Source organism: Miscanthus floridulus, chromosome 3 (genome assembly GCF_019320115.1).
Source record: "Miscanthus floridulus cultivar M001 chromosome 3, ASM1932011v1, whole genome shotgun sequence".
Classification (NCBI taxonomy): Eukaryota; Viridiplantae; Streptophyta; class Magnoliopsida; order Poales; family Poaceae; genus Miscanthus; species Miscanthus floridulus.
The window spans coordinates 62,765,933-62,792,826 of NC_089582.1; the positions used below are offsets into that span (position 1 = coordinate 62,765,933).

General features: G+C 46.8%; 1 protein-coding gene across 2 annotated transcripts; it reads right to left on the reverse strand.

Moving 5' to 3' along the window:
• Positions 1 to 16,253: 16,253 nt before the first annotated feature.
• Positions 16,254 to 22,113, reverse strand: LOC136545867 (uncharacterized). Of its 2 annotated transcripts, none has more exons than XM_066537842.1 (4): positions 21,769 to 22,113; positions 17,666 to 17,762; positions 17,106 to 17,218; positions 16,254 to 16,476 (listed from the first exon to the last, which is right to left on the reverse strand). In XM_066537842.1, the coding sequence occupies exons 2-4, from the start codon at positions 17,751 to 17,753 to the stop codon at positions 16,399 to 16,401; spliced, it is 279 nt and encodes a 92-aa protein (XP_066393939.1). In that variant the 5' UTR covers positions 17,754 to 17,762; positions 21,769 to 22,113; the 3' UTR covers positions 16,254 to 16,398. The 2 variants fall into 2 exon arrangements, with proteins under 2 accessions (XP_066393939.1, XP_066393940.1); XM_066537843.1 differs by having other exon boundaries at positions 21,765 to 22,113.
• Positions 22,114 to 26,894: the final 4,781 nt, after the last annotated feature.

Sequence of the window (26,894 nt, forward strand, 5' to 3'; positions counted from 1 at the left end):
AGAACCGTCCAATTTATAAGAGCCCAAGTACAATAGCAATCATCGAAGCAATCAAACCATCATACCTGAGCCCATATAAGCCCGGTAGTCCAACGAAGTCACAAAGGATCTCAAACAACCAACATACAAACCAAGATCATAGAGATTCAACACAACCCATCACATGTTACATCACAGTTCACAAATATGTCTCATACACCAGAGTTCGAATAATTATTACAAACCAAGTTTGAAAGTAGCGAAAGCAAAGTAGTTTAACATCAACATCACTAGTAGTTTAGTACAAAGCTAGTGTCATAGTCATCTCTAACCAAAAGCACAAAGGCGAGATGAAATACAGAATGACCATTGCCCATGGTCCTAGTCCTCATCCACAGCAGGAGCAAGACAGTTCTTGTAGTAGCCGTGATACATAACATTATCAGCAACAATGGGAATAAAACCTTGAGTACGAGAAGGTACTCAGCTAGACTTACCCGTCCAACTAATATACTAAGACACCAAGGAGTATGCAAGGCTTTATAAGTAGAGCTGGTAGACATTATTTGCAGAAATAGCATAAGTTCTCCAACATACCTTTAATTGTGAATCACCCATTATTAATCCTATCTCATACTAGATTAGAAACTATCCTATGCCAAACATGTTGGTACCATTAAGTCATCACAATAATAACCATATCCAGTTGAGTTCTTGCATAATCTCATAACCAACATTTCCATCAATTACTATGATGAAAGGAACTCAAGTCAAGTTCTCACTATCCGGGAGAGATGGCGATTTGAATCGATTCCTACCCAGCTAGGGAATTATTCCTAACACACACCCAAGCATACCACGTGAAGGTAGCCTTAGGTCACCTTTGGTACAACTCAGGAACCAAATTCACGGGTACGACTAGCGCCGCACAATCAGAGAACCACTCTGCCAAGGGTGATTGGGACTCTAACCCACCCTTGGGCTTATGCCAATGGCTCTCCGCACATCCTTACTACCATCCAGAGTGCGCACTTTTACTGCTCGTGGTCCCGGCCTGAATTGAGCTACTCGGCTTCACGGTCGGAACGACTTATCCGACCAACTATGTGAGAGGCTACGTTCAACATGATAAGATGACCTCCAACATCCAGTCCTTAAATGACACAGATGGAATCACTACAATACCACATATAAGACTCTGCCTAGTCTCCATTTATTCCCCATTACCAGGCTATGTTCCACGATAGCACAATATAGCCAACCGTGATTAAGTTATCACCTATAGCTTGCAGGTGATAGGAAATCACCCGACTTCTACCGGTCTAAGCATAGCTAAGCATGATAAACATTCCTAGACTTAAATAGGATTCATGGTAGATATTTTTGGTCAAGGAAGGTATTATGCAGTAATTGTTTCCAAACAACTCCTATCACGTAATACAGCAATACGAATAACTTTAAGTGACATTAATAAAATAGGGAGACTTATAATGCTCCGGGGCTTGCCTTTCACGAAAGTCAAAGGCTGGTGATCAGGGGCACTCGTGAAGGTGATTGACTTTAGGCTCTCCTTCTCTAGGAACCTCCAGGTGCTGAACTTCCTGATTCTCCTCCTGTGGCTCGGCGTCGAGCTCCACTAGCGTGATCTCCTCAGGTGGCACCTATTGCATGCATATGCATAGATAAGTCTCATGAATGCATAAGAGGGATCATAGAGGAGGTGATAGAGGAATGTACATGCTACAACAATGATGTTAAGTAGCCAAATGATAACAATGCTAACTCCTTACTAACTAAGTAGGTGCATATCTCTTCTCTATCCACTTACAAATTTCACACAATGCAATATCTAAGCTACACATGACAGTTACAAGTTTACATCATAACTGAAGTTATACTTATCCAAATGCTGTGATCTCAGACTTTATGGAAAGCTTATAAAATTTTCTACAACTCTTATTTAATCACCAAAAGCTAATTCACACTCTATCCTAACCAAAACAGACAATCTATACAGTGCTGTCCAGAAATTCCAGAGAACAAGCGTTTCAGAAAATTAACTTTAAACAACTATAACTCCTAAATCCTTTGGCCTATTGCCCTAACAGTTTAACACAAGATAGATTAAGAAGTTCCCTACAACTTTGTTATTAACCATTTCTACAGAAAACATCATTTTGACTATGCAACATAACAAGCAACAGAATCTATCCTAAAACCTTTTAAATCGAATTATAAATCGACAATATTTCTACTACATGTAAGCATTAAAAATTTGATACCACCAAGTACACCAACAGTTCAGAATAACAAATACACTCAAGAAAAACAAAATGGTAAAGCCCAAACTATTTATTTAAATGCCTTTATTAATTTATTTAGATAATTAGGTTAAATAATCAACCTATACCAAATGTGGATAATAAATTCTCAGAAAATTACAGTGACCTCCGAGTGCTACCAAAAGACTACTATAAAAGTTTCATGCCATTTTACCAAGTACAACATCCTTTACAAAAATGACAAGCTAGCAAGGTCTATTTTAGAGAAAATAGTAAACCCTATAGAAAAGTGTCAAGCAACAGATTATATATTTTTCTTAGCATCATAATAGTGCCATAATACTATACAAAAATCTGCATATCAATATGTTACATATTTTTATCCCTACAATTTTCCTTACAAAATACCATTTATTACTAGATAAATAGAAACACCCTACCCCAAACAAGTTTACAGCAAGTTTAATATTTTTCCTAGATAGAACATGTCAACACAAGACTAACAAAATTGGAATAACAATTTTATCACTTTTCTAGCTCAAGATATATATTTTACAAGTTTACTAACATTCGAAAAGCATTTATTTAATACAATTTAATCACCAAGAAAAATACAAGAAACTGTACATTTCATATATTTTTTAAAAACTACACTTACTGAGGAACACAACAAAATTTGGTTCACCACAATTGGACCTATAAAACTCCAGTTACGGTTTTCCAAAGTAGGCATTCAAATCTAAATAAATGGACTAGCTTTCAAAAACTATGTCGCTGACTGATGGGGTCCACGCATTCAGACGGGCCCACGCGTCAGTGACCAAAAAACAGGGGAGGTGGCACTGCTCGACGTGGATCGGCCAGGAGTTCGCCGACTGGTGACCTTTTCCGGCGATGGCACCGACACAACAGTGACCACTATGACCTCCCGCACCTAATGAGCTATCAAGCCGGACCTAATGCCGGAGCTAAGCACAACGGCGGCGTCAATGGCGGTGCATCGGTGCGGATCAATGGCGAGACGCCGGAGGTGACCGTGATAGTTCGATCTACTGCTACTTAGACCTCCTACGTACTACAGCGAAGCTAACGCACCCACTGTCACAGCTAGAGGCGGTCGAAGACGTCTCGGCCACGACAGTCGTGGCACGGCGGTGAAACTCCGGTGAGGCCGTGCGCGGCGCTGAGACCTTACCAAGCGCGGATAGCAAGCAATGCAGGCGTGGTGGTACGGTAGGAGTATGACGACGCTGCTGCGGTGGTGAAGGAACGACGCGGTGCGAGCTTGTGTCGGCAATAGCGATGGCGGCAGCTCAAAGAGCTGCTACGGCTGCTGCGCTGCTGCTGGGAAGGCGAAGAGGAGGAAGGAAATGGAAATGCGAGCGCAGACGGGTCACGGGCGGTCGCTAGGGGAGTGAAGTGCCATGCTGCAGCTCGATGTGGCATGGCCGGGCAGCACAACGGCGACGTGCGGCACCACGTGGCATTGAAGCTCTAAAACGGTTGGGCACTGTAGACGCGGTTCAGTTCCGTTAGCAGAGCGAGCGAGGCAACCTAACAGCGTGAATTGGCTGAGACTCAAACTCCAAAACCGTGAAGTATTAGCGCAAACAATCTAAACCAAAGTTGTAGCCCATAATACCGTCTACAATTTCTATTAAAGGATCATAGTCTAATTCTCAGTCAATACAGAGAAAAATCATGCCAAAGTCAAACCTGCGAAACTGGAAATCAGAAAAGGACTTAGAAAAGTTCTAAGTGATGAAAACCAGTGACATATTGATTTTTGTGATTGCCCAAAAATAAAAGTTGTTGATCTACTCAAATACTACAACTTTTTTAAAGGTTCACTGCCATGCAAAGTCTATATGACAGTTCAAACTAGGTCAAACATACAACTTAATTATGATGTCATATACAATACCAATGACTTAGAGACTAAACCAGACTTGGTCATGAATACCAAAGTTGTTCCTTATGCTATTCTAAACATGTTTAAAGTATTCACTAAGGTTCCACACACATTTCATACATTGGTTGCATATAAACCCTAATCTAAGTAAGGCAATTAAGTAATATCTTATGCAATATAAGCCAACAAAGATGGAATACATGATATGCTTATGATCATGAATGCTCAATGATGATTATGGTCATGCAATGTCAAGGTTAAATGCATGCTTAACTCCCAGGGTGTTACAGTTCGCACCATCCAGATCATGGATCAGGCGCACAACATTACAAGGGGCATGCTCTGCTTTGGCGTCAATCGATCGTTCATGATCGCTCGCTCTCACTATGAGAACATGGATCTAGCAATGATGAGCCAAGGCTTCATGCCTGGCTACTCCGGCACCGAGTTGGAGGACATCGAGAAGGAAGTGGTCCCTCTAGCACAAGATTTATCTGCCAAGATAGAGGATGAGATCATCCCCCCAAAAAATTAGTTAGTTAGATAAACGAAGTGGTGGTCTTGTAATAAATGAACAAGTTTTAGTTCTTTTGTTCGGTCAAACAAACTTTTGGGTACTTTTTTGTGTTATAAAAAGGTTATTGCATTCTGACCCTTTTCCATTGTTAAGGCTACAATGCTTAAGGCACGGGCGAAAGAACCATGATCATGCTGGTGAGCAAGAATGCTGTAGCCACTGGGGCGTAGGTTCCTTGCAGTCCGACCAACATTACTCAGTGTTTGTTTCCACAGTTCTCGCTTTTAGATCTTAATGTGAGAAGGGGTTGGGCACAGCGATTGTTTCTGAATAGGTATGCTCTTATCAGCCCCCAAGTGAGGCCCACTCTCGTGCTATTGCTGGGGTCGTGTGTCGCTAAGGATCGAGGACGAGATAGCAAAAAAGAAAGTATTTTTGTATTTCAGAAACACCGTTCTTAGTTTTTATGGGTAGATGCATATGCTAAGGGTAAAAATGACATAACTGCTCGATGTTCCATGCATTGATGAAGACCTTGCCTGTTGATAGTCTTGATCTTGTAGGTGTCGGGTCAGAGCACTTCTGCGACGACGTATGGTCCCTCCCACGACAGAGAGAGCTTGTGATGTTTTTTGTTGCTCTAGGATGAGGCAGAGTACCAAGTCCCCGATGTTGAAGGTCTGACCCCGCACCCAATGGCTATGGTACTAGTGCAATGCCAATTGGTACTTAGGTGAGTGGAGGAGGGCAACATCGCGTGCCTCGTTGAGCTGATCCGATGCCTTGGCTCCCTTCTTGTTGTACACCTTGACCCTCAGCGCTCCATATTCAAGGTCAGTCAGGAGGAGAGCCTCGGAACTATAGACCATGAAGAAGGGTGTATAGCCATTGGCCCGGCTGGGGGTTGTCCTCAGGTTCCAGAGCACCATGGGGAGCTTCGCGACCCATCGTCCACCAAACTTGTTCAACTAGTTGAAGATCCTAGGCTTGAGGCCATGTAGGACCATGCTGTTAGCGCGCTCGACCTACCTGTTCGTGCGGGGGTGCACCACGGCGGCCCAATCAACATAGAAGTGGTATTCATCGTAGAATCAGAGGAACTTTTTGCTAGTGAACTGCTGTGTCATTTTCCTGTGATAATGGAGTTTGGGACTCCAAAACGATGGATGATGTCAAGGAAGAACAACACTGGCTTGCTCGGACTTGATCACGGAGATCGACCAAGCCTCTATCCACTTTGTAAACTTGTCTATGATGATAAGCAAGTGCGTATAGCGCCCATGCACTCTCTTGAGAGGTCCGACCATATCAAGCCCCTAGACCACGAATGGCCATGTGATGGGGATCGTTCGGAGTGCTTGGGCCAGTAGGCGTAGCATTGACGCCCTTCACAAGTGTGCAGAATCTATTCAGCATCGGCTACTATAGTCAGCCAGTAGAATACCTATCGGAACGCCTTTCTAGTGCTGGCATGGTGCCCATAGACCCCACCATGGATATCTCTCAGCAATTGATTCCCTTGTGAGCACTGTAGGATTCTAGTGTGGCTTCGCTTGTAGAGCTTCCCCTCAATAACGATGAAGGACTTGGCAGCGATGCGCGAACCGTCGAGCCTCTGTTTTGTCCATCAGGTAGTACCTCACGGAGGAGGTAATCGAGGTAAAGCACCCATTAGTCAGCAATAGGATTGGGCTCTGCCACTAGGTCTGCATCAAGATCCATGACCTCGAGGTAAGGGGGAGCTAAGGGTTGGTCAGCCCTCGAGCCTAGGGTCGGTGGCCTATCACCAGTTTGTTCTAGCTCCTCATAGCGGATCGAGGGCTTATACTGGTCACTAGGTGAAAATGCTCATCAGCACCGGCTCTCGGCCGGATGCCATCTTTGCTAGCGCATCGGCTGCTTCATTGAGCCACCTCGGGATGTGATTGAGCTTGAGCCATCGAACTTGTCCTCCTAGCTGGTGGACCTCTCAGCAATATGCACAACCATCTTGGCGTTATAGCAGCTTGACTCCTTCATGACCTGGTCGATGACCAGCTGGGAGTCACCCTAGACGTTGAGCCATTAGATGTCCTAGCTCAACAGTGATGCATAGGACGTTTAATGAGTGCCTCATATTCGGCCACATTGTTGGAGGCAAGGAAGTGGATACGGACCATGTACTTCATGCACACTCTAAGGGGTGAAATGAAGACCAGCCCCAAGCCTGCCCCCTTCTTCATCAGTGACCCATCGAAGTACATCATCTAGTACTCCTAGTCGATGGCCATTGGTGGCATTTGGATCTCAGTCCATTCTGCCATGAAGTCAGATAGGACTTGGGACTTGATGGCTGTCCGAGGGGTGTACAAAATACCCTGACCCATCAACTTGAGTGACCTCTTCACAATCCTTCCTGTGGCATCCTGGTTTTGGACAACCTCACCTAGGGGGAAGGATGTCATGACCATCACTAGATGTGACTTGAAGTAATGATGTAACTTCCTCTTGGCGATAAGGATGGCGTACAGAAGTTTCTAGATTTGGGGGTAGCGAGTCTTAGAATCGGGAAATCCCTCGCTAACGAAATACATGGGATGATGTACTTTGAGGGCATGACCCTCCTCTTCCCGCACTACCACTAGGGCGACGCTGACCACCTGCGTGGTGGACGCAATGTAGAGTAGGAGCAGTTCCCTGTCGGTCGGGGGGACTAGGATTAGGGCCTTTGTCAGGAGTTGCTTGACCTTGTCAAGTGCCTTCTAGACCTCAGGCGTCCATTTCAAATAGTCGTCTTTCTTCAGAAACCAATAGAGGGGGAGACCTCGATTGCCGAGGCACGAGATAAAATGGCTAAGCAGCGGTGAGGCACCCTATGAGTCATTGTACCCCCTTTATTTTCTGAATTGGGCCCATCCTCATGATGGCCGAGATCTTCTCTAGGGTGGCTTCGATGCTGTGCTCAGAGACTGATAAAACCCAACATCATACCCCTTGGCACCTCGAAAATGCATTTCTTAGGGTTGAGTTTGATGTCGTATGCTCAGAGTTTCACGAAGGTCTGCTCTAGGTCAACTACAAGCTGGTCAGCTTGTTTGGACTTGACCACGATGTCATCTTTGTAGGCCTCAACTGTTTGCCCGATGAGATCCTTGAAACACTTAAGCATACAACGCTGATATGTAGCCCCCACATTTTTTAGACCGAACGGTATTGTGACATAGCAGAACAATCCGAATGAGGTGATGAAGGACTTTGCGAGCTAGTCAGACTCTTTCATCGTGATTTGATGGTATCCGGAGTACGCATCAAGGAAGCAAAGGGTTTCACACCCTGAGGTCGAGTCTACTACTTGATCTATGTGTGGCAAAGGAAATGGATCCTTTGGACACACTTTATTGAGACCCGTGTAATCAACACACATTCTCCATTTCTCACTCTTTTTTCTTACAAGAATAGGATTGGCTAACCACTCAGGGTGATACTGCTTCCAGTGTTGAATCTGGCTACCAAAAGCATCGCAATCTCCTTGCCAATGGCCCTACTGCTTCTCCTCATTGAAGCAACACAGGTGCTGCTTCACTAGCTTGGAGCATGTCCTAATCTTCAAGGCAGTGCTCGATGACTTCTCTTAGAATGCCTAGCAAGTCTGAGGGTCTCCATGCAAAGATGTCTCTGTTGGCACAGAGGAAGTCGACGAGTGCGCTTTCCTATTTGGAGGAAAGCATGGTGCTGATGTGCACCGACTTTGTCCTTGAAGCTATCGAGGCCTATGAGGACCTCCTTGGCGCTCTCCACGAGCTTGAAAGACCTGGCCGATTGCTTGGGTCAGGTGCTCTTTTAACGATCTCCTCCCTGATGGCTACTGAGCTCTTTAGAGGCAACAATCGCTATGGCGTGTTCGCAACACTTGACCTCGCACTCGTAGGTAAGCTAGAAGGAGGTGCCGATGGTGATGCCTCGTGTGGACCCGACATCTTCAACTTTAGATAGGTGTAGTTAGGGACGACCATGAGCTTCACATAGCATGGATGTCCTAGGATGGCTGTGGTAGGTCTCATGGAACCCGACCACCTCAAAGGTAAGGGTCTCCATCCTATAATTGTTCAGATAACCAAAGGTGATGGGTAGATCGATCTGCCCGAGTGGCATGGCCTGCTTTCTTGGCATGATGTTGTGGAAAGATACCCCAGTTGGCCGGATGCGCAATTGGTCGATACCCATGGCGTCGAGCGTCTCAGCGTCCATGATGTTGAGGCCGCTGCCTCCATCCATCCGCACCTTAGTGAGCCGCTTCGTGCTGACGATCAGGTCGACTACGAGCTGGTATCTTCCTGGCTGCGGGATGCTTTCCAGGTGGTCGGCCGCATAGACCTCACGACACACAAGCTTCTAGGCGGCACTTGGAGTTGTAGGTCGTCGACCCCCCCCCCCCCCGAAGATCATAAGGCACCATCCTATGTTGGAAAGCCACCAGTCCTTTCCCTTGGTGGCGTCTACCAGTCGGCTTGGGCTCCTTCCTATGCTCCCCCTTATTGGAGCCACCTGGACAGGAGCCGCATCATGAGGGCTCAGTCTTTGTATAGGTGCTTGACGGGGAAGGCATGGTTTAGGCATACCCATTTGAGCAGCTTCTTAAAGTGGTCTGGGGTACCCTCAGCACACTTCCAACCCCCCTTGTGGTCAGCAATGGCCATGAGCGAGCCCTCACACTGCTGCTTGTTCTTCTTCTTGTTGGGGCAATTGGAGGCGCCTTCGCTGGCATCCTCGTCTCGCTTCGCCTTGGCCTTAGGACGGACAAAAATTGTTCTGACTGCCTCCTCACCTGAGGCGTGGTTGGTGGTGATGTCGAGCTCCATGGTGGTTCACAGGCCCTTGCGTCCTAGCTTGTGAATCAGGGACTCGCAGGTGGTCCTAGACAGGAATGCTCCTATAACATCGGTGTCGGCGATGTCGGGCAGCTCATTGCACTGCCGGGAGAAGCACTGAATGTACTCATGAAGAGTTTCTCTGGACTTTTGTCGGTAGTTTTTGAGATCCCACGGGTTCCCAGGACGTGTGTAGGTGCCCTAGAAGTTTTCAACGAAAATCTCCTTTAGGTCCGCCCAACTTTGAATCCTGGTTGGGCAGAAGGTTATCCAACCATGTTCACGCCGAATTGGCCAGGAACAATGGGCCATTGCGGATAATGAAACTATCACTATATGCTCCACCAGCTTGGCAAGCAAACCGGAAATCCTCGAGGTACAGTCCGGGTTCATTTCGTTGGAGTATTTTTGAGATGTTGGTCGGCGGTCAGGTACCACGGTGGGAAGGCGGCGTTGAGGATGTGTCGACTGAAGGCCTAAGGTCCCGATAGGTCAGGGCTCAGGGCTTCGGTCCTCGCCACTGCCATAGCGTCTGCCATGACATGGGTGGTAGCCATGACCGACTTCCTCTCTCTCATCAATTTGTCCACACCTACGGGCTTCCAGGGTGTTACGTGCATCATGGTGGAGGCTGAGACGCTCATGCACCAAGGCCACAACACGCACCACACCACCGCACGATGCCTGGTGGATAGACACATCCCTGACATGTTGTCCCAAGGGCGCGCTGCTGACTGGCGTTGAGCTCACGTCGCCGAGACAGCGAACTCTTAGCCTGCTGCACCACCACGCGCTCAAGCAATGTGCGGATCTCGTGATGGGCCTGACGATCCTCAGGTGTCGCAGGCTCAGGGAGCCCTCAGAGCAAGGCCAGTCGTAGCAGCGATGTTTTGGCTTACCCAGGGCAAAGTGTGGGAGGGCTCCATCGTCTTTGATAATCCTCCGGTTCATGTCGCAGGCCATGGCGCGCGCCCGCCCACCATCTCCGCAGCGCTTGATCTCTCGCCCGAGCTCTACGTGCTCTTGCTCGAGTTGGAGTTGTGCATCCTTGAGCTCTTGGTGCCGCGCCCTTAGCTGTTCCACCCGCATACGAGGAAGGGCCCCTGCATCTTCCTCGACCTCATTGTTGAGGTCGTTTGGTGGGGTAGCCCTCCCTCATGGATGATTTTGACGTGTCCCTAAGGGGTACCTATCATAAAACAATCTCACGAGGGGTGATGGCTCCCCCTGTTGGAGTCAAAGTCGGAGAGCAACTCTGAATCTCCTGGCGAGAAGGTCATGAAAAGATTCCATGACATATTCGGTCATCCCCATGAACTCGTCGTTCATAGGGAATGGGTGCATGTGCTGCGCCATGAGGTGACCAATGGTCCCCACAACATTGCGTAGACCAAACGGGAATGCTACCAGGGTGCCCTAGGTGAGGTTTTCCTGGGAGAGGAGTTCCCTTCAGACGAGTTGGATCATGGCGTTGGCGAAGGAGAAAGTAAGGCAACGCAGCTCCTCTCGGGATGGTTAAGGTCCTAGGAAGGCATCGAGTTGGCACTCCAGCCTCCCGTAGTCGAAGCAGAGGAGCCGGTTCGCTCATAGGGACACGGGCCTCTAGCGGGTGCAGCTGTAGCTCCTCAAGCGCCTCGATGATCGTGTCGAGGCCAGTGGAGTGGAGAGGCTAGATGGCGGTGGGAGCCTATACCAACTCTCCCTCTGTCGTGACGATGAAGTCTAGGCTCTCAAAGCGCACATGCATTCATGGGACCCCGCTGACGCCGTGACTAGCCATCCAAGGCCTGATGTGGACGTCGAGATGCGCAAAAATCCCCTACCTGGCGCGCCAACTGTCGGTGTTTTAGATTATCGACTAGTAAATTTCTAGTTTGCGCATCTGGCTCAAATGGTGTGCACGGAGGACACAAGGATTGTATTCGTTTGGGCAGAACGTCCCTACGTTCAGTCTACTGCTGCTTGTGTTACCGGCACTATCTATAGTATGGGTTATAGATGGGCGAGAGAGGAAGCGGATCCTAGGTCTCTGGTGGAAGGATTGAAAAGTGCTGAGAGTTTGTTCAGTTGCTCAGCTATGTGCTCATGCCTATCTCCCCGTGTTGTGTTGCATTATGTTTCCCCTTTTATAGAAGAATGGGAAGATGCAGGTTACATCAGAAAAAGAGAAGAGAGAGAGAATCGAGGAGAAGAAGCCCTCTGGGACCGCTGCATCCTTCTTCTCCTTCATGTTGTTCCCACCGACGCTATAGATGGTGACTGAGATGGCTCCATGTTAGGCTCCTGTTCACTACTGGTGCTATGCCTCGACATCATCAACTGGTTGTGGCGTTCCATCCCGTCCCGGATGGATGGCATGGTGAACCGATGTGCCTATCAGTGGCCTAAAAGGTCCTAATAGGCTAGAGAGGGGTGAATAGCCTATTAAAAAAATTCTACAACAACACTTAGCAAACCGGTTAGACAAATATGAGGTGAAGTGAGTGTTGTGCTAGCCTACTAAAAATGCAAGCCACCTATCACAATTGTAGTTTCTATAGTCTCTATCCACACAATGGCTATGTTACTCCACTAAGTTAGTGTACTCTCAAAGGCTAACTAAAGAGCCACACTAACCAAACTAACAAGCTCTCACGACTAGCTACACTAAAGAGCTTGACAACTAGTTTGCGGTAATGTAAAGAGAGAGAGCAAGATGGTTATACTGCTGAATCGAGGAATGAACCAATCAATCACAAGAATGAATACCAATGAAGACCAATCACCTCAGAATCAAATGATGACACAATGATTTTTTATCGAGGTTCACTTGATTGTCGGCAAGCTAGTCCTTGTTGTGGCGATTCACTCACTTGGAGGTTCACGTGCTAATTGGCATCACACGCCAAACCCTCAATAGGGTGTCGTACAACCAACACGAGATGAGGATCACACAAGCCACGAGCAATCCACTAGAGTACCTTTTGGCTCTCCGCTGAGGAAAGGTCAAGAACCCCTCTAATCACCACAACAGAGCCGGAGACAATCACCAACCTCCGCTCAACTGATCCTCGCTAACTCCAAGCCATCTAGGTGGCCTGCAACCACCAAGAGTAACAAGTGAATCCTGCAAGCGAAACACGAACACCAAGTGCCTCTAGATGCAAACACTCAAGCAATGCACTTGGATTCAGTCTCAATCTCACAAAGATGATGAATCAATGATATAGATGAGTGGGAGGGTTTTGGCTAAACTCACAAGGTTGCTATGTCAATGCAAATGACCAATAGAGTGAGCTTGAGCCGGCTATGGGGCTTAAATAGAGAGCCCCCATGAATAGAGTCGTTGGCTCCTCTGTCTAGTGAAACACGGGCTAACTGAATGCGCCGGTCAGATTGACCAGACGCAGGACCCTAGCGTTCGGTCGCTCGATGCTCACCACATGTCCTCAGCCTCAAATGTTGAGCGCCCGATCTTAATGGCTGGTCTGCTTCACGCCACGTGTTAAGTTGTGACTGGAAGCACTACTCAAAGTGACCGAATGCTCCATCACTGGAGTCTGGTCATTTTTAGTAAGGCACCGGGGCCGGTTTTTTTTGACCGGACGTGTCCGGTCCACCATGAGCGGACTGCACTGGTTCATCCGCTCCTCCTCTTCTCTACGCACCACCACATCAGTAGGACCGAACGCTGAATAGTGTTTAGCTAGAGTCTGATCACCTGCTCAAATGTCCGGAAACAGTGTTCAGCCAGAGTCCGATCACCTGCTCAAATGTTCAGAAATAGTGTTCAGCCAGAGGCCGAGAGTAGCCCGAGCAAACCACTGATTTTATAAATGACTGGACGCTACTCTCCCGAGTCCGGTCACCACGTGAACGGTGTCCGGTCACTGTTTTCAGTGACTATCACCTCCTTCACTTCACCAACTTCTCCACCCTTGCTCAAATGTGCCAACCACCAAGTGTATCACCTTGTGCACATGTGTTAGCATATTTTTCACAAATGTTTTCAAGGGTGTTAGCACTCCACTAGATCCTAAATGCATATGCAATGAGTTATAGCACCTAGTGGCACTTTGATAACCGCATTTCGATACGAGTTTCACCCCTCTTAATAGTACTGGCTATCGATCCTAAATGTGATCACACTCCCTAAGTGTCTCGATCACTAAACCAAAAAGCTCCTATCAATTTTACCTTTGCCTTGAGTTTTTTTGTTTTTCTCTTTCTTGTTTTCTAAGTCGAAGCACTTGATCATCACCATGACATCACCATCATCATGATCTTCACCAGTTGCTTCACCACTTGGAATAATGTTACCTATCTTATGATCACTTAGATGAACTAGGTTAGCACTTAGGGTTTCATCAATTCACCAAAACCAAACTAGAGCTTTCACGGCCGTACGGGGATTAGGCAGCACAAGCGCCTATGCACTTGTCACTGTTGGCGATGCGAACCCCCGGGACGTGGCCTGTCGTGGCCACGGGTCACGTAAAGACGTGCCTGTGCCCCTTTTGGTGTCAGAGGCTTGACCTAGGCCCACACGCTTGGACCCAGTAGTAGGTTGGGGGTGGTACGGACCCCGCCGGTGAGGCGAAGCCCGCGCCCGAGGGGTCGGGCGAGACGGCTCCCGTACCCTCGGGGTCAGGGCGACAAGGGGCCTGTGCCTGAGGGGTCTGGCGAGGCGGAAACCGTCCCTTCGGGGTCGGTCGAGACTGAAATACGTCCTTAATTATCTTGGCGAGTTGTTGTCCGCGGTCCTCAGATCCCTCCTTCGGGTATTCCTAATATTGATACCCGACAATTGGGTTCGTGGATACGGGTAAAGATTATGCTTTAACCGAATGCATAAAGCCATGGGGATGTATATACCCGATATGTAACCATAATTTAAAGCCATCTCCAACCTAATTTACTTTAAAACATTTTCCACAGCTTGCCAAACAGCTATAATAGATGGTTCCTTGCATGGAGTCCAGAAGAGTCGAGCCATTTTGAGGAGCCGGAATTATTACAAAACTATCATCGAAGTCATTTTTGTTAATGTTTTCTAAACTGGCTTTAGCTCCACCAGAGAAACTGGTCCATAAGAAGAGGCGGAGCCCATTTAGGAGGAGCAGGAGTCCTACTAACTAGCTCTAAATGGAAAACAACTTTTATCAGCCCTTGTTTAGATCTCGTGATCTAAAGTTTAGTTAGCTAAAGTCAAGGGTTAAACTTTACATCACTTCAGCTCACTTTTATGGTCTAATGAACTAACATTATTTTTGTAAGAATGGCTAAATTTTAGACCACATGTTTCAAGTATCAAGAGCTAAAAGAGGTCTAAAGTTTAGATCATGAGATCCAAAGAACACCTTAAACACTATGACCCATTTAGTTGAAGTGTTGGGAAAGTTGCCTAATCCAAACAGCTTCATCCAACCACAATAGTAAACAATCAAAATTGATCAGACGCATGAGATTGTTGCCTGAGCTAGGCAATTTTCTCATAATTTGAACCAAACAGGTCATATGTCTAAACAAACCACTGGACACTAAACATATGTTTGGTTTGGAAATGAGGTGGAATGGGATGGCTCTACCCCTATTTTAGAATTGACCGTCTTAGTTCTATTTTTGGTTTGGTGAGGATATAGGTCTATTCCAAACTTTTTGTTTGTTTGGAGGGACTTTGAGGGACATAATTTTTTTTTATAATATTGGCAATAGTTACCAACAAGCTAGCCCCAATTGTCATTCTCTCTATCTATTTCTCTTTTTATTTTTTTTATTGTCTCATCTTCTTGCCACTCACCCCTGTGCCTCAGCACTAGTGTGGGCTAGGCTCGGAAGAGAAAGACCGCCGAGAAGGGGAGGAGCCATGGCGTCGCGAGCTTGGTTGATAATAGGAGGAGCTACGTCGCCTCGACTCACGAGCTCAACCGAGACGATGATAATGGAGAAAGAGCCTACCCGTGCAAGATCGACCACACCATAGATATGGGATGAGGCCATCCCCTCGATCTCTAGGGACAGGGACAACCCGATCAGGGAGCCTCCGGAGATGGACCCATCTCGGTTGGCCCCAAAACCAAACACAAGTGAAATTGAACCGCCCCATTCCATCTCATCCCTAATTATCCCTAGAACCAAACACATTTCTAAAAAACACGAGTGAAATTGAGATCGTCCCACCCCATCTCATCCATAATTATCCCTGGAACCAAACACATTTCTAAAATAGCCACATGTTCAGTTAGCTACTGATTTACAGGCCCTTGAGCACCGAGCCATCAAGAGAGAACATTTAACAAAAATCAAATAACAGTTTTTTTTCCCACTAATCTCTCAAAATATAGTCCTCAGAACTGATCTGTCTACGAAGTTCAAAAACCGAAGATGCGTTACTCTTAATAACACAAATATAATGGCGATCATGGTTCGCACAGACAAACGCATTCAGTTAAGGTGAAAACAAGTGGGAGAACACAGATTGATCACAAAATGACTAGAGCTAAATCCATTGTAATACAAGTAAATGCCTTCGTTGAATGAAACTACATTACTACAGGTTAATTATTTGTAAGAGTCATCTTTGAAGAAAACAAACAGTTGTGACGATTCGAGTGCAAATCAGTGAGATATGTAATTGTTTTCATTATTGGATGCAACTGTAAAAGGATCCAGCATGTTCGTATTTCTTTTAAGTCTTTATTTAAAGATGAAAAAAATGCTAATTAAAGCGCAAACGGTAAAAGGCAAATGAAGCTTTACAGCATAAACCCACCTTACGGCAACGTTTCCTTGCGTCTTGTTTACTGTCAAGCTAACAATCACAGCATTGAGAGAGCCAAAAAGTGTTCTTTCGAAAGAAAGTAAGAAACTAGTCTCCTAAATCTACTTCTTTCTATGCTTTGAGGTCTTGATCATCAACGATCTTGGTTCTTCAGGCATTTTGGCTTCGACGTGCTGTTCCTGCGATCAATATTAACATTTTGAGATATCTCATTAGGAAAAATACCGTCAAGATTAACAAGCAAAAGCAAACTTTGCCCGAAGAATTTTACTACTGTAAAACAACACATACAATTCTGGGATGCTAGTTAAAATTAATATCTTTCTCAATAACTGGTACAGGTCAACTCATGACCCTGAAGCTCAATCAAAAGTAGCTAAATAGCTAAAGGGATGCTGAAGAAACTGAAAAGCTAGAATGTATGTGTAGATGAATGAATTCTGCTTAAGGAAAGAGTCTGGGACACTTTTTTTTGACACAGATTGCAAAAGGATATTCCAGTAGATCTAGCACCGCTGTAATTCAAACACATTAGACAGCTCTTCTTGTCACTTAAAAGCCCATAACAATATGCTACTGTCTCTGAAAACAATATGAATGTTTTACAGCTCAATTGACTTATTGACTTCGTATATCAAAATTCAAATAAACTGCGGCCACACTGAATGATGCAAAATGGGTAGCAATTTATCAACTGATATTTGTCTTACAAATACACAAGAAACAAAGCTTGAATTATAGTGCTATAAGCAATACGGAGGAAAATACTTCTCTACAGTTTAGATTTTGGAAGATGAAGGCTACGGACCTCCTCCCACTTTCTCTGAAGCTGCAGGAGTTCTTTACAGGATGCTATACATTCAGCATGGTACGCCGTGGCCAAATCTTTAACCAAGGCCTTCCTTTTAACTATACCTATCACTTCAAAACATCAATTAGGTGTCAGACTACTGCAAGATTAATAAACTATGACTTGAGAAACGAGCAGTTGGTGGATGCTCTTTTCAAGATAACGCCAAATGATACATCTAAGCATTGAGTTTGACAACATTCTAAAGATTCCGTCCTCACAATATAGTACCATAAAGTAATCTAGCAAAACCATTTCAAAAAATTCTGAACTTGAAGCGTTACCAAATACAATATTCCAGGGAATGCAATGTTCATAATTTGCTGTGCAGATAACCAACATAAAGCTAATAGTAATTCAATCTTCCATCCGAATTCCCCAGGAACGAGAGCAAGATATCATGATTTCCTATTTCCTATACAGAAAAAAGCGGGAACCAAACTACAGTTCGAACTAGAAATACAGAATAATTTACTGAAATGAAATGAAGCTGCCAGTTGAGACTGGGAGCTCCTTACTTCGGCTGGGATCAAACTGCTGCTCCTCGGGTTTGGACCCGTTGGCTGCCGGTTCCCTACTTCCTCCTGCAGCTGTGGCACCGTCCATCGGAAGCAACTGCGTAGAGAGTAGACACTGCACGAGTTAGGGTTTTACCTAAATCCTTCCAACCAGAAACCACCCGATAAATTCAACCCAACCAGAGAAGGGAGTTGATTTGGATGGAGTAGAAGAGCTTCGCTTCCTTGCGGATTGGGTGGTCGTCCTCTCACTCTGCGTTTGTTGTTTAGGGGTTGCCAGCAGCGAGGGAAAGGCCCATCGCCCGCCACACTGGAGTCAGGGAACCACGTGGACACAAAAGGATTCAAGGGCCTAAGTTCATTGGCCCAACACGGGTTACCCTCGAGGCCTGAACAAGTGAACATACTGACTCGCAGGTTTAGGAAAGGTTTGGGTGTGCTCGGTACAGCTTGCTGAGGCTGCTACTGCAGCAGCCAGCCCACAGCAGCTAAGCAGCCATGCATATTTCATTGGAATAAAAGGCTTTGAGTTGGGCTTCCATAGGGCTTTTGGGCTGAATTGAGGCACCATGTCCTGCCTGGAGATTGCAGACCTCATAAACACATTACTACATTAGTTATTAGTCAGTGGAAACACTAGCCGGTTAAGTTTCTCTACACAACAAACAATTATCGTGCAATAAGTTTAGCAACGCTTGAGCAAATTATTCGGTTCAAGGCCGAATAGGCCCTTGAGTAAATTGTGGAACATACAAATTGTCTGAACAGTAAATTAATCAAACTGCCACTCTATTTAAACATTGGAAAGCTACCTTTTTGATTAATTTTAGTACGAGAATTAATTCATCATCAACAGAAGTAGCGGCATTAAGTTTTAAAGATCAAGCTGTACGATCACAAACTCTGTAAATAATAGCTCCAGAGTTAAATAATACTCCCTCCTTTCCAAAGTGTAAGTCGTTCACCTAGATATGCGTTATGTCTAGATACATAAAAAAGGCCAAACGACTTACAATTTGGAGCAGTCGGAGTACCTCCAGAGTTCAGACTGTTTGACACTTAAGCGAGGTTAGGGAAAATGTTATAGCAGTCAATAGCTGCCTATCCTGGATGGGATATGGACAAAAAATATATAGAATCCTAGACAAATCTAAGGCTTGATGTTAATAACCGAAACCATGGCAACATGTAGAAGCAAGGACAAGAATGCATGAGGTGTATATAGACTTGCTTAACATACAATTTTTTTCCTCGAACACGCAGGAGAACAGCGCATCTTTATATAGACAAAACTTTTATACACATAACGTGAAGGACTGGGAGCTGTAGTAGCGATTGTCGTTCGCCAAGGCACTATTCCGCGCCCGCCTAGGCGCGCATAGTCGCTAGGCGGAGGGGTACCGCCTCGCCTAGGGGGGTAGGCGGTACCCTAGGCGGCGCGGACGTCGGGTGGTGCCGGCGGAGGGAGGAGGTCAGGTGGAGGAGGTAGGGATGTTGGGCGGGCGGCGGAGGCGGAGGTGCGAACGTCGGGCGATGCAGAGGGAGGAGGGAACGTTGGGCGGCACCGGGGGAGGAGGGGACGTCGAGCGGCGAGGGCAGGAGCTGGAGACGTCGGGCGGCGGAGGTGTGAGCGGCGGCTGAGCAGGAGAGTGCGAATGGATGGAGGGATGAAGAAGTTGAGAACCGGACAAGGGTTGGTCGGTTGGATGGGCTTGGGCTGCTTTGTTGGCCTCTTTGACTAAGTATAGGCCCACTGCTAGGGTTGGAGAAAGAGAGAGGGACCAGGAGCTCTCACCGCCGCCGCCAGTCGAGCTCGACTCGTGCCGTCCCGATCTCCGGTCGAGCTCGCCCCACGCCACCCCGATCTGCTCCCGCCGCCGGTCGAGCTCGCCCCGCGTCTCCCAGATCTACTCCCACCGCCAGTCGAGCTCGTGTCGCGCTACCCCGATTTGCTCCATCGACGCCCGGCCGCCATGAGCTCGGACTCTTCCCTCGCTGCGGTGAGTCTTCCCGTGCCCCAAGCGACCAAGCTCCTCATCTCCTCCCTCCTCTGTTCTTGCCTCCTCTGCTCCCCGCCGCCTCCTCCTCTGATTCTTCCCTCCTCTGCTCCTGGCCTCCTCCCTCCTCTGCTGTGGTTCTCAGGCTCGCCTAGGAAACGCCTAGGCAAGCCTAGGCGCGCCTAGGCTCTAGGCGAAGGGTCACCGCCTAGATCCCGCCTAGCGCCTTTTGCAACCTTATGGATAGAGAGCAGGTCGGCTCAACGGCGGCATTGGGGAGAGCAAGTCTGGTCGACGGATCTCAGGATTAGGGACGGATGCAAAGAGCACGGGCGGTGGCCGGTATGCGTGGCGTCAATCAGTGACTCGTTTTGGTTTTGGTGGGTGGGGGGGGAGGCGGAGAGGATTAGGGACGGATGCAAAGAGCACGGGCGGTGGCCGGTATGCGTGGCGTCAATCAGTGACTCGTTTTGGTTTTGGTGGGTGGGGGGAGGCGGAGAGTAGTTCAGGGCTATTTGGTTGGCACCGTGAACCAGGCAGCCATCTGAACCCCAGGCTTGGAAAATCCAATGCCTTGGAGTGATGCCTAGGCCAGGCAGCTGGAGCCAATCCACAAACAAACAAGCCAGTCAGAGTGTAGGATGGCGGCATCCTGGCCGTGCGTCAATCGTGGGTCGTGGCTTCAGGCGTCGATCATGGGACTCCGATCTACAGGCAGGAGCAGTGGCGGAGCCAGGGATTTGCAGCTGGGTATACCACGTATAAAAAAAATCAAAGCAAATATGTAATATAATGGACCATAAGTAGCATTTGGTGTGGACGTGGAGGCTGTTTTTTTTCCGCCTTCGCAGCTTTCTCCCACAATGTCAATATGCTACTTCATCTACATTACAAGAATACAATAAAAAAATAAGAAAAAGAAATCTTCAATAGTTCAAATTTCATACACTGAAGAATCGATCTGGGTTGTTCTGCTCACCTTGCTTCAAGCCACCGAGGGGGAGGGTGAAGGGCCGGACACGGACGCCGAAGGGGCGCCACCGCCTGGCCGTTGGTGGGCGCGCTTGCGAGGCGAGAGCAGGGGTGGCGTGGTTTTGCCTCTCGCAAGCGAGAGCGACGGATAGGAGCCAGGGAGGGGGAGTGAGACAGACAGACAGCGAGTCGATGGGTTTCTGCATTTTTGGGCTTTGTTTCTTCATGGGCTGCTATAACTAATTGGTATATTAGGCTTATTTTGCCATATTTGCAACATAAAACGGGATGTACCAATATACATGTAAATCTGTATAGATATATTTATTGTAGTGTCACAAAATCTTGGGTATTCCAAGGAATACAGGGGCATACCCCTAGCGCCGCTCATGGGCAGGGGCCACATGTTGGAACAGATGCATAAGAGAGAGGGCGACATATCGCGGGTGTCGATCCAACTCCTTGGTTGAGGACATCTTACGTTTGTTTTAGTAGTAGAGACTCTGACAGGACTTAAATATACAGTACAAATAAATATGAAGATGTCATGTTCAGCACAATGTTTCAGACTTTCAGTGAATCACCTTGTAAGTGACCTATGTTTATTTATTTATTGTTTCTCTCGACTCATTTGTTCAATTCCTTTTCTAATATCTTTTCCATTCAAAAGGTCCATGTTTCAGGTGCTGTTGTGCTGGTGATTTTCAGTTAGCTCCAATTTATGTCAAAGAACCATATCCTCTTAGAGAGGAGGAAAGCTCCGATGTAATGGTCTGTAAAATAGGACAACTTCAAAGCTTTATAAATTGAATAATGCCGATGTCATTATGCTAGGCAGTTTAAGCATAACATATCTGCATTCAGTGCCATAGTTTAACACACATTTTGAATCGAATTTAACACACATTTTGAATCTCTAGTGCTTTGGTTTATTTTAGTTTGTTAACACCTTAGTTGTAGACCCTTCGAGCTTAAAATTTACTACAGGAAACCAAATTAACCAGTAGCAGTCACAAGCAGGCACACATGTTGAGTGCGGGCAGCACGATTGGTCGGGATTTTGGCCACCGGAATCACGTTCGAGCAACAGTACACAGAAAAATCCAAAGAATAGGGGCGGCAAAATTTACCTACCTTGATGAGGTGCCTCGGTATGCACAGAGAGGCTAGGAGTGGGCGAGGTGGGGGGTGGAGCCGAGGAGGTCGGAACTTGAGGAGGGCAGAGGCGGTGGTGCGGCCGTGCAAGTTTACCGGCGCCGACTAGGAGAGCCCGCCACCGACAGGCATCGGATCAGAGAGGCGTTGCTGACTCGATTTGGCGTCCTCCTAGCGCCGAATACTGGCCGGAGGTTGGAAGCGCCGGGCGCCGGGCGCCGGCTGGCCTGTGGCCTCTAAACCCTAGCGGAGGCGATTCCCGAGTCCCGAGTGCCACGTTCTCCTCTGCACTCGCGGAACGGGAAGAGCAACGAGACAGGAGGAAGCGCTAACGGTTTGGGCTGATGGGCTGTAAAGCCGCAAGCCCAAACAGCCGTTAAATCAGAAGCGAGCAGGCCCGATTCGCTGTTTACCAGCTTAATCAGCTGTACAGCCGCAAGCCCAAACAGCCGTTAAACCAGAAGCGGCAAACAGTCGTTAAATCAGAAGCGAGCAGTGATAGAAGGGGAGTGCCCGATCTTTCGGTGAGTGGAGATAATTTCGATCTGGTGGAAGTAGACCCTCACGATCCGACTACGACGAGCGAACCCGAAGCGCCAATGCAATCGCTGAACCAACTCCCGATGGTTACCAACCTCGCCGGTGCGAGATCAGCCTGATCACGAAGATCGTTTCCTGCACGCAATCGAAAAACGAACAAGAAAAAGACGCGAGCAATCACAATTATCGCTTGAAGGTGGAGTTCTGAATCACACAAAGACGGCGTGGAATTGCCGTGTTCGAGAGTAGCTAAAGCTAGATGTAAAACAAAACTCGAGTTGTAAACAAAAGGGACTCCGACTAAATAAAGGGGGCGCAGCCCCTGGAGTCCAGATCGACGGCAGGAGGGGGGGGGGGGGGCGCCACCAGGGAAAAGGCGGCGGCTGCCAGCCCTAGGCGCCCCACCTGGGCTGCCCTGTTGGGCCATCTTCTTATTCCGCTGGCCCTTCGTTCCTTAACAGCATGATGAAGTTTAATTCTCTCGCACGGGCCCGAGTGATTGGCCCTAGATGATCAACTGGAGGCGCCTGAGGTGCTGCTGGTGTAGATGTACTCGTGGTGTCATCAACTGGAGGCGCCTGAGGTGCTGCTGGTGTAGATGTACTCGTGGTGTCCTCATCATCCTCCCCTTCTTGAATTGAAGTCGTCCTCGATGGCAACTCCTCATCTTCGCCCGCATAAGGTTTCAAATCTGCAACATTAAAACTCGTGGAAACACCAAACTCCGCAGGCAGGTCAAGGATGTAAGCATTATCATTAATCTTGGTTAGTACTTTAAAAGGACCAGCAGCACGTGGCATCAATTTAGAACGACGTAAAGTAGGAAAACGATCCTTTCTTAAATGCAACCAAACCAGATCACCCGGTTCAAAAGTAACATGTTTTCTCCCTTTACTACCCGCAACCTGATATTTAGCATTAGCAGTAGCAATGTTTTGTTTAGTTTGTTCATGCAAGCTAATCATTTGATCAATATGTGCAGCGGCATCTATGTGTGGAGCGTCCTCAGCATCAAGAACAAACAAATCAATGGGCGCTCGAGGAATATAACCATAAACAATCTGAAAGGGACACATTTTTGTAGAAGAATGCGTTGCATGATTATAAGCAAACTCAACATGAGGCGAGCAATCCTCCCAACGTTTCAAGTTTTTATCTAAAACAGCCCTAAGCATGGTTGACAAAGTTCGATTAACCACCTCAGTTTGCCCATCAGTCTGAGGGTGACAAGTAGTGCTAAACAGCAATTTAGTTCCCATTTTATTCCACAGTGATCTCCAAAAATGACTGAGAAACTTAGCATCACGATCAGAGACTATTGTATTTGGAATACCATGCAAACGAATAATCTCTTTAAAGAACAATTCAGCAATATTGCTAGCATCATCAGTCTTATGACAAGGTATAAAATGAGCCATTTTGGAGAAACGATCAACAACCACAAAAATACTGTCCCTCCCCTTCTTAGTTCGAGGCAATCCCAAAACAAAGTCCATAGAAATATCAAGCCAAGGGGAAGTAGGAACAGGCAAAGGCATGTACAAACCATGGTTGTTCAATCGTGACTTAGCTTTCTGGCAAGTATTGCAACGTGCAACAAGGCGCTCAACATCAGCGCGCATCCGGGGCCAAAAGAAATGAGCAGCCAGCACCTCATGCGTCTTGTAGACGCCAAAGTGCCCCATGAGACCGCCTCCATGCGCTTCCTGTAACAACAAACGACGAACCGAGCTAGCTGGAACACACAGCTTGTTAGCGCAAAACAGGAACCCGTCCTGTATGTGAAATTTGCCCCATGGTTTGCCATGAATACAATGGGCAAAAGCATCTTTAAAATCAGCATCATCCACATATTGATCCTTCACAGTTTGCAGGCCAAAAATTTTAAAATCTAACTGTGATAGCATGGTATAGCGACGAGACAAAGCATCAGCAATAACATTTTCTTTCCCGCTCTTGTGTTTAATAATGTAAGGAAAAGACTCAATGAATTCTACCCATTTAGCATGACGACGGTTCAGGTTTGTTTGGGTACGAATATGTTTTAAAGCCTCATGATCAGAATGAATTATAAACTCGCGATGCCAAAGGTAGTGCTGCCAAGTATGCAAAGTGCGCACTAAAGCATAAAGCTCCTTATCATAAGTAGAATAATTCAAGCTAGCACCACTTAATTTCTCGCTAAAATAGGCAACAGGTTTTCCTTCTTGTAACAAAACAGCACCTAGCCCAATACCGCTAGCATCACATTCAAGCTCAAACACTTTAGTAAAATCAGGCAACTGCAAGAGAGGAGAATTGGTTAACTTATCTTTCAAGGTGCTGAACGCAACCTCTTGCGAATCACTCCAAGCAAAGGGGACATCCTTCTTTGTAAGCTCATGTAGAGGCGCTGCAATGGAGCTAAAATCACGAACAAACCTGCGGTAGAAACCTGCAAGGCCAAGAAAGCTTCGAATTTGTGTGACCGTCGTCGGTGTAGGCCACGCCCGAATGGCATCGATCTTGCTGCTATCCACCTCAATGCCCTGTGGAGTAACAACATAGCCAAGAAACGAGACACGTTGTGTGCAAAACATGCATTTTTCGATGTTAGCAAATAAATTGGCCGCACGCAACGCATCAAAAACAGCACGCAAATGGTCTAAATGCTCCTCCATAGACTTGCTGTAAATAAGGATATCATCAAAATAGACAACTACAAACAATCCTATGAAGGGCCTCAGAACTTCATTCATCAAACGCATAAAAGTGCTGGGAGCATTCGTCAAACCAAACGGCATAACCAACCATTCATATAACCCAAATTTCGTTTTAAAAGCCGTTTTCCATTCATCACCTAATTTCATGCGAATCTGATGGTAGCCACTACGCAAATCAATCTTAGTAAAAATAATGGCACCACTAAGCTCATCTAGCATATCATCAAGGCGTGGTATAGGATATCGGTAGCAAATGGTAATGTTATTAATAGCACGACAGTCTACACACATACGCCAAGAGCCATCTTTCTTTGGAACAAGTAACACAGGAACAGAGCAAGGGCTAAGAGACTCACGAATATAACCCTTGTCAAGCAACGCCTGTACCTGTCGCTGGATCTCCTTTGTCTCATCCGGATTTGTACGGTACGGGGCGCGGTTCGGGAGCTGTGCGCCGGGAATGAGGTCGATCTGGTGCTCAATGCCACGAAGTGGTGGAAGGCCTGGTGGCAAATCTTTTGGAAAGACATCAGCGTACGCCTGCAAAATGTTAGCAACAGCAGGGGGAATATCCAAAGACGGTGTATCATCAAGGGAAACGAGCACACGAGAGCATATAAGGGCATAGCATGGCAAAGTAGCATCGTGTAACTTATCAAAATCAGCACGTGTAGCAAGCAAAACAGGAGCATTTAACTTGATTTCAGAATTAACAGAGGTCGATGGTGCAAGTTGTTTAGCAGTTTTAGCAGCTCGAGCAAGATCATCTTTAAGAATTTGTTCAGGTGTCATTGGATGTATAATTATTTTTTGACCCTTAAACATGAGAGAATAGTGATTGGAACGACCATGATGCAAGCTATCAGTATCATATTGCCAAGGTCGCCCAAGTAACAGAGAGCATACTTCCATGGGAATAACATCACAATCGACAAAATCAGAATAAGCACCCATGGAGAAAGGAACACGGACCGAACGAGTAATTCTAATTTTCCCACCATCATTAAGCCATTGAATGTGATATGGATGTGGATGCTTACGAGTGGGTAAAGACAACTTCTCAACCAGCGCGGTACTCGCCAAATTGTTGCAGCTGCCGCTGTCAATGATGATGCGAATGGATCGCTCTTGCACAACGCCCTTGGTATGGAAAAGAGTGTGTCGCTGATTCGTCTCAGGCGTAGCGACCTGTGTACTAAGAACACGCTGCACAACAAGACTTTCATATCTATCGGCGTCGTCCGGGTTGACATGTACGTCCGTCTTTGCTGCATGGTCAGTGGCAAGCATAGCGGGTTGAATATCGTCAGAATCACTAGCGGAAGAATACTCACCATCGTCACGAATGAGCAAGGCACGCTTGTTCGGACATTCCCGAGACACATGGCCAAATCCTTGGCAACGAAAGCACTGAATATCCCGTGTGCGGCGTGTGGAAGGAACTGCACCTGTGGACGGAGGAGTACCTGCAGAAGTGGCTGCCCGCTCACGTGGTGTAGTGGTGGGTGTGGACGGTGCAGGGGGCGCGGGTGCTAAACCGGATGTCGAGCTTCGTCCTGCAAAAGAGTTAGAATATGGCTTCGAGCGGCGTCCCTGTATTTGACGTTCAGCTTTGCAAGCAAATTCAAATAATGTGGTCATATCATAATACTCTTTGTAATCAAGTATATCCTGAATTTCACGGTTTAAACCACCACGAAAACGTGCCATAGCAGCATCGTTTTCCTCAACTAACCCACACCGAATCATGCCTTTTTGCAATTCCTGGTAATAGTCCTCTACAGATTGTGAACCTTGCTGAAAACATTGCATTTTATTAAGCAAATCGCGAGCATAATAAGAAGGTACAAATCTGTATCGCAT

Coding starts and splice junctions, on each gene's coding strand:
- LOC136545867 (XM_066537842.1), bottom strand. CDS start 17,753: ATGGACGGTGCCACAGCTGCAGGAGGAAGTAGGGAACCGGCAGCCAAC. Junction 17,219..17,665: donor GCAGTTTGATCCCAGCCGAA/GTAAGGAGCTCC, acceptor GATGTTTTGAAG/TGATAGGTATAGTTAAAAGG. Junction 16,477..17,105: donor TTCAGAGAAAGTGGGAGGAG/GTCCGTAGCCTT, acceptor TATTGATCGCAG/GAACAGCACGTCGAAGCCAA.